This window comes from Oncorhynchus clarkii, chromosome 3, assembly GCF_045791955.1.
Source record: "Oncorhynchus clarkii lewisi isolate Uvic-CL-2024 chromosome 3, UVic_Ocla_1.0, whole genome shotgun sequence".
NCBI lineage: Eukaryota > Metazoa > Chordata > Actinopteri > Salmoniformes > Salmonidae > Oncorhynchus > Oncorhynchus clarkii.
The window spans coordinates 24,323,287-24,331,940 of NC_092149.1; the positions used below are offsets into that span (position 1 = coordinate 24,323,287).

Below are 8,654 nucleotides of genomic sequence, written 5' to 3' on the forward strand. Positions count from 1 at the left end.
AAAGACAAAAGTTATCTGTGCTCTGACAAATGCACAAAGAATGACTCATCGAGTTCTAAACAAAGGCAACCAAAACTCTTCCATCTCCACTTACTAAAGAGGATTATTAAGCCATGACAACAAGTGGTTCAAGGATAGAATAATTGACAGGTACAATGATCTTTTGAAGTCCCATCTGAAGGAACCATTTGTGTTCATGTCCCTCGCATCTTTTGCAAGTCAGGAATTACAGAGTCTGTTTTGTGACAGCAAAGAGATTACACCAAATGTGCCTGGAATGGTGCACAATTGGTGGCTTTTGATCATGTGATAGTGCCTGTGAACTTAAAGTCACATTGGACAGTTATAGCCATAGATTTGCAACATATAACTGTAGTTAGCAGCAGTAATTGCATTACATTCCATTACAATGATGGATTCCTTAAGCCAATATGAAAGAGAATGAAAGGATAAACTACTTCCACTTCAGAAATACCTGGAATTACAGTATCTGGCAATGTATGGATTTGCGGTGGATGTGACACTAAACTATGAATTTCCTCATCGGTGTCCCTATTTTAGAAAACAGTCAGACGGTAATGGTGTTTATGTGTACTTATTCTCTAAAGCAGTCTTATTAGAGGGCAGTGTGGGTACACTTTGTCACAATGGCATGCGATGGTATGTTTTAATTGAGTTATCTGCGTACTGCATTTTAAACTCTACAGAAAATGACTACTGACTTTGATAGATAATAAACTCCTCTCTGTATTATGTATTATCTTTCAATCTTGTCTCTGTTATTGGTTTAAACTTAGTTAATGGACCTTTAATGTATTCTGCTAACCTTGATTGAAAAAGCAACCCATAGAGGCCTATAACTTGTAAAGAATGTTCTCCATTGTTGTTCTGAAAGCTTGATTAATTGTGTACTGTTAGCCATGTAGCCTTGTTGTTTCTTGTAGTACATTTTAAACTCTACAAAAGACCCTTTGCTGACTTTGATCCATAATCATGACCAAATAGCTTGTAAATAATCTTGCCTTTGTTATAATTTTTTAAAACTAAGTAATAGTCCTATGCCTTTGCTGTATACTGCTAACCTGAATAGATAAGAATCACATATCGGCCTACAACTTGAAAAGACATTTCTCCATTGCTGTTCAGAATGTGTGATTGATTATACTGTCTTAACAGCCTGGTTAATATTCATTACATTTAACTTGTAAATAAATTAGATTTCTTTTTGATCAAAAAAAAGTTGACCTTTGTGTTTCTTTTTTTGTTCATTTTTTTGTGAATTGTTTTCAGAACCATGGATAGTACCAGGGTATTGCTGGGTATTGTTGCTGGGTATGTACAACACAATCCCATCCAAAACTACACATCTGGTTAGTAGAGACACTACTGAGTATTTTCCACTCCACTTTAGCTGAGACAGGTAGAAAAGTTCTCTCTCTACAACCCATTATTCTCAACATACCAATGTCAACATAGTATTTTTTCATTATTGGAATTTAAATCTTTTTTTTTTTTATCGAATTACTCATTGCATTTTCTTGTTGTCACAATAGAAGTGCCCAGTGATTAAAATGGTATATCTTTTGAATGAGTTATCCACATTACAATGTTTTGAAATGCGGCCTTTTATTTTGAAGTTTCCTCATTACCATATGAAAGTGACATCCTTGTTTGTGCTGCTGGCAGCTTTCTCGTGTCCAGATTATCAAAACCGTTGACCACACTAGTTCTGTTGGGTCTTCATGGTTCGATGTCTCTTTGTGTCTCGACATTTTTACCTGTCAACATGAGGGAAATCGTGCATATCCAATCCGGCCAGTGCGGTAACCAGATTGGTGCCAAGATAAGAACCTATACATTCATCATCCTAATAATGAACTGCTGTTGTAGTCTAACTGTTGCAGTGTCATACAATTTTTAAAAAATTGTCAGGTTGGATTTCATACATTAGATTATGATATAGCGCGAGATGAGACCACTATGCTTTGAGCTTTTGTTTTATCACAGAAAGTGGTAGTGGCTTCCTTTTTAACCCTTATAATAAAACTACATGCTCAGAATGACAACTACAATGGTTTGGATAAATTATCAAAGCAGTTTATTGAATGACTGTCTATAATATAGTAAAGACTTGTTTCAAATGAGTCAACACAACTGAAAACTACTACAAAGAATGGATAATTATCCGGTCACATTCACCCTATTAAGCTACCTTTTTATTTTGAGACTATTTAGGCCTATTGCAATGTTATTTCATACAATATGCAGAGTGAATTTGGTGTGTGATAGCTATCATTTGTTAAAGTATTGTAACTCCACAATTAAGAACTATGTGGTAAATGTGTGCGTGTGTACGTCTGTGTGAGCCAGTGTGTGGAATTGTCTAGGATTATCGGTTTAACCGGGTTCTCTGGCGTGTCTACGTCTACAGATCGCATTAAAGCTGCTCTCGCATTATTGTCTGAAATCAACATATTCTTCACTTCACTGTCAAGGTCTGTCAAACTGTGAAATGCTGACTTTTCCTTATTTGAGAAACTTGCGTTCAAGACAATCACATCTATTCATGTAGCATGCTATGCGCAAGAGCCAAATTACGTTTTCCTTCAGATACTGGATCGATATATCGATTCGATTTATTCCAGCGGGCTGTGTAGACGCTGACAGAGTTTTCCATTGGTGTGTGAGAGGGGATGCAGAAGAGCATTGAGAAGAGTGGGGCGTGCATAATTTACAATGATGGAAAGATAATAAAATACCATTTGAGAGGTCTGTCAGTTCTTTGGGCTTTTCCAAATTGGAGAGACAAAATGTTGACATTGCTTTGTTCTCTTTGAGATAATATTTTTATTTTGTAGGGCGTGACTGGTTTGTGTTAGTGGTCCATTTCCCATGTACAATAAGTCTTGACATCATCAGATAGAAGTACCCCAACCCCACCCAGTCTCTCATAGGTCTATGGGTGAAACTGTTTGACAGTCTTTCTGGTTGATAGCTCATGTAGGCTTACAATGGAGGACATAATGGTCCAGTCAGACCAATCAAATCCATATTCTCTGTATCAGGGTGTCATGACGACCCTAGGTCCATGGTCATTATAGAGCCACAGAACCATACCAAGGTTATTCCTTCCTCAGACATACAGTACGGCTCATCATTATCATGATGGCAGAGCCGTTTCCCGCTGCTAGCGTTGATTTTAATAATGTCCACTTAAAAGCAGGGCCGTACAGTAGCACTGCCCGCCTCATCCTAATCAATGTTTCTCTTCCCCTAACCAAATTAGGGGCGGATGTGGTGTGGGAGGGACATACAGACAGAGGAAACAGCTGACGTAACAGACGGTGAAGTCACTGGATTCAACACCGATGTAATCTGATACTACTGGAGGAAGAGAGACAGACATAGATGAGAAGAAAGAGCTAGAGAGAGAGCGATGGACAAGAAGGGGAGTGTGTAAGAAAGAGAGAGGTGCCCTATGAATAAAACATTTTCCTTTGGTTTACGTCATGGCACAGTCTTTTCTTTTCATTCAACTTTTCTTTAGACTGAGAAGTCCTATTGAGACAAGGAATCTCTTTTTGTGGGGAGACTTGGTCAAGAAGGCAGCTCCAGTGTACAGATTGATGATACTATCAGCTCATACATATACATCGTATGTCTCTGAGATCAATACAATTTCACATTCAATTGAAATCCACATTGAATGTACATTACTGTTCAAATGTTTGGGGTCACTAAGAAATGTTCTTTTTTTGAAAGACTGGCCTTCTAGACTAGTTGAGTATCTGGAGCATCAGCATTTGTGGGTTCGATTACAGGCTCAAAATGGCCAGAAACAAAGGACTTTCTTCTGAAACTTATCAGTCTAGCCTTGTTCTGAGAAATGAAGGCTATTCCATGCAAGAAATTGCCAAGAAACTGAAGATCTCGTTCAGCGCTGTGTACTACTCCCTTCACAGAACATCGCAAACTGTCTCTAACCAGAATAGAAAGAGGAGTGGGAGGCCCCGGTGCCCAACTGAGCAAGAGGACAAGTACATTAGAGTGTCTCGTTTGAGAAACAGACGCCTCACAAGTCCTCAACTGGCAGCTTCATTAAATAGAACCCGCAAAACTTTACTTCTTTAATCAGAACAACAGTTTTCAGCTGTGCTAACATAATTGAAAAATGGTTTTCTAATGATCAATTAGCCTTTTAAAATGATAAACTTGATAAAATTATAAACTTAGCTAACACAACGTGCCATTGGAACACAGGAGTGATGGTTGCTGATAACAGGCTTCTGTACGCCTATGTAGATATTCCATAAAAAAATCAGTAGTCATTTACAACATTAACAATGTCTACACTGTATTTCTGATCAATTTGATGTTATTTAAATGGACAAAAAATGTGTTTTCTTTTAAAAACAGGGACGTTTCTAAGTGACCCCAAACTTTTGAAAGGTAATGTAAGCTACTTCAATGGGACAGTGAACCTCGCTGGTGTCCATGTAACTGTTAGTTTAGTAAAGCGTTAGTTAGAATAACATTACTGGTGGCCTGACAGAGAGGATGCTACCCCCTCTAGGGTGTCATGGGTTGGATGGCCACCGGACGGATCTGATTGACAGCCCAGTTGAAGGCATAGGAGAGTGGGTGTGGCACTGTGCGCTTTTCTGGCCATTGTCCCCATTCTTTCAAAGCAATTATTCTCAGTCCTCCCTGATAACTAGCTATCCTATCTATGGGCTGTCCCTCACTCATCCTCTTTCTCTGACTCCCTCTCTCTCTCTCTCTCTCTCAGATTAAGGTCACTTGGTCATATTGCCTGAGCATACATGGTTTATCAAAACACTGGTTGCTACTGTATATTGAGTCCATACAGTTGAGTACCCTCAAATCTCTCTTAACTACTGATCTGACTTCCTTACTGTTTATCTAGATTATCCCAAATCCTCCCTTGATGCTGCTGTTTACAGAAAATTAGCAGAGACAACAAATGTCTGAAACAAAAGGTCACACACATACACACACACAAACACACACACACACACACACACACACACACACACACACACACACACACACACACACACACACACACACACACACACACACACACACACACACAAACACGCAAGCATGCTCCTCAAGGGGTGAACTAGACACGATTACAGATCTAGAGATGATCAGCTTTCTCAATTAACTCTGACTGCCTGCAAATGGATTTCATTTTCATGTTTGTCTATGAAAAGATCTGCGTGTCCTTTGTGTTCTATCCCTCTCCTCACAGGACCTTTTAAAAGCCTCCTCTGTTCCAATAACACTATTATAGCCATCTATCTCAGTCTATGAGTATTTAAATTGACCCAGGGCCGACTGGCCCCAGGAAGAGGCCAGTCTTTTTATGGATTTATAGTAACGACATGTAATTTAACTGTAAAAACGTATTACCTTTTAATGTGCCATGAACTCAACCAGTCATTATGTTTTCATCTGATTGTCAAACAAATCACTTAAAAAAGTAGGTTAACTTCGCACGTTCATTCAAAATAATTCCAGCATCTGAACAGTGCACTCTGCACCTGCCAAATTTTCTTCAATTCGCAAGTGAATGAAACTATCTCACCGGAGGAAGCATCCAAGCGAGCAAAACAGCGCCCCTCTGTCTCACTATATGTAGCCCTATATGTATTTGATGCTATATGTATTTGATGCTGTCTGGCCAAAAAGAGTATGATATGCTATAATCTTTATTGCTTCATAGCATCAGATACATGAGCTACGCATACATGTCCTCTGCCTCGTTGACGATGGCAGTATTATCAGCAGTACCTGTCTTTTTACTAAATAGTCTATGGGCCCAGGGTTGGGTTTCTATTAAGCTAACATGGAATTGTTGTAAGATAGTCATACCAAGGATTATTTAGCTATTTAATTTAGTATTTTAGGACGCCTGTAGGTATATATATTTTTAAAGAATATAAACGCAACATGTAAAGTGTTGGTCCCATTTTTCATGTGCTGAAATAAAAGATCCCAGAAATGTTCCATATGAACAAAAAAAATACCTATCTAAAATGTTGTGCACAGATTTATTTACATCCATCTTCATGAGTATTTCTCCTTTACCAAGATAATCCATCTACCTGACAGGTGTGGCATATCAAGAAGCTGACTAAACAGCATGATCATTACACAGGTGAACCTTGTGCAGGCGACAATAAAAGGCCACTCTAAAATGTGTAGTTTTGTTACACAATTCCATGAACGTCTCTAGTTTTGAGGGAGCATGCTATTGGCATGCTGGTTGCAGAAAATGTCCACCAAAGCTGTTGCCAGATAATTTTAATTTCTCTACCATGCCTTCAACATCGTTTTGGATCATTTGGCAGTACATCCAACCGGCCTCACAACCGCAGACCATGTGTATGGCGTTGTGTGGGTGAGCGGTTTGCAAGTGTCAATGATGGCAGTGGGATTATGGTATGTGCAGGCATAAACTACGGACAACGAACACAATTGCATTTTATCAATGGCAATTTGAATGCACAAAAATCGTGTCACGAGGTCCTGAAGCCCATTGCAAGGCCCATTTTTTTAAAGGTATCTGTGACCAACAAATGTATATCTGTATTCCCAGTCATGTGAAATCCATAGATTAGGGCCTAATGAATTCATTTTAATTGACAAATTTACTCCTATGAACTGTAACTCAGCAAAATCAATGAAATTGTTGCATGTTGAGTTTATTGTTCAAATGCTTTTAATATCTTACAGTAAAAAATATATATAGAGCCACCTGGGTGGCGCAGTGCTGTGCCACCAGAGACTCTGGGTTCGCGCCCAGGCTCTGTCGTAACCGGCCGCAACTGGGAGGTCCGTGGGGCAACACACAATTGGCATAGCGTCGTCCAGGTTAGGGAGGGTTTGGCCGGTAAGGATATCCTTGTCTCATCGCGCACCAGTGACTCCTGTGGCGGGCTGGGCGCAGTGCACGCTAACCAAGGTTGCCAGGTGCACGGTGTTTCCTCCGACACATTGGTGCGGCTGGCTTCCGGGTTGGATGCGCGCTGTGTTAAGAAGCAGTGCGGCTTGGATGGGTTGTGTATTGGAGGACGCATGACTTTCAACCTTCGTCTCTCCCGAGACCGTACGGGAGTTGTAGCAATGAGACAAGATAGTAGCTACTAACAATTGGATACCACAAAATTGGGGAGAAAAAGGGGGTAAAAAAATATATATATATATATATTGAGTGTTTCTTCTTTGTACATAATTTTTCTAGTGCTTCAATGCAAATGTACTTAATGAGGCAGAAAATATAAAGTACTAATCTCTCTCTCTCTCTCCCTCTCTCTCTCTCTGTTTCTTTCCAGGTATCAGACACAGTGGTGGAGCCCTACAACGCCACCCTCTCCATTCACCAGCTAGTGGAGAACACAGACAGAGCTTTGAAGATGAAGATTGTATTCGAAGGGCCAAATGAAGCTGTGAAACCACATGGGAAAAAACCTCAAAGTAACTTAGAAGCAAGACAAAGTTAAAGGGGTCCCAGTGTTCCGGGGCCAAATGTCCATGAAGGAGGTGGACAAGCAGATGCTTAATATCCAGAACAAGAACAGCAGCTACTTCGTGGAATGGATCCCCAACAATGTGAAGACCGCTGTCTGCGATATCCCACCCCGTGGTCTAAAAATGTCTGTCACCTTCATCGGCAACAGCACAGCCATCCAGGAGCTGTTCAAGCGTATCTCTGAGCAGTTCACAGCCATGTTCCGCCGCAAGGCCTTCTTGCACTGGTATACTGGAGAGGGCATGGACGAGATGGAGTTCACTGAGGCAGAGAGCAACATGAACGACCTGGTGTCTGAGTACCAGCAGTACCAGGACGCCACCGCTGAGGAAGAGGGAGAGTTTGAGGAGGAGGCTGAAGACGATGACCCTTAAGGACAGAGCTTTGAAGATGAAGACTGTATTCGTAGGGCCAAATGAAGCCGTGAAACCACATGGGAAAAAACCTCAAAGTAACTTAGAAGTAAGACAAAGTTAAAGGGGTCCCAAAACCAATGTTGAGCATTTTTTTTATCTAATGGAAAATATTATTGAAAATTAGACACACCCCTTGTGACTGCGAATAAATGAACTAATGTTCATCTCTTGTTTGTCCTCATTTGTCCTGTACCAATAAACATACTGTTTGACTGACAGATGTTGCAAGTTATCATTCCATCCACATTGTGAAATCTGAGATAGAAAGATATGTTTTTTTTGTCGAGTACTGTGAGTGCTTTGAGTCACAAAGTTTGATACACTAGGGAGGCTGTTGATGCATACCATCATCATGGGCCAGGAAAGTTAGTTATATCATTGGAATAACATTAAACTCACAGCATGTGAATGAACACATTATTCCATTATGAAAACAAATTACAGGCCCAAAGCAGCGCTATTCCCCGCTATGACAACAGAGTAGCATCTGGATAAGATTAAGTGCAGCAATAAGGCTTAAACTGCCTCAAAATCGAACAAAACTATGAATATTCATGAACACAATAGAATAGATGCAAATACTGATGCAAATTATAACTAACTATCCCAAACTATCCGAATAATAATGGAAAGATTCACTCCTATTCCTATAATAAAAATTAAAATCTTCAGTGGAG

At 40.0% G+C, this 8,654-nt stretch overlaps 1 protein-coding gene across 1 annotated transcript; it reads left to right on the top strand.

Annotated features, from left to right (window-relative positions):
• Positions 1–1,786: 1,786 nt before the first annotated feature.
• Positions 1,787–7,935, top strand: LOC139385207 (tubulin beta chain-like). Its single transcript, XM_071130324.1, has 2 exons — positions 1,787–1,823; positions 7,544–7,935. The coding sequence occupies exons 1-2, from the start codon at positions 1,787–1,789 to the stop codon at positions 7,933–7,935; spliced, it is 429 nt and encodes a 142-aa protein (XP_070986425.1).
• The last annotated feature ends 719 nt before the right edge of the window (positions 7,936–8,654 follow it).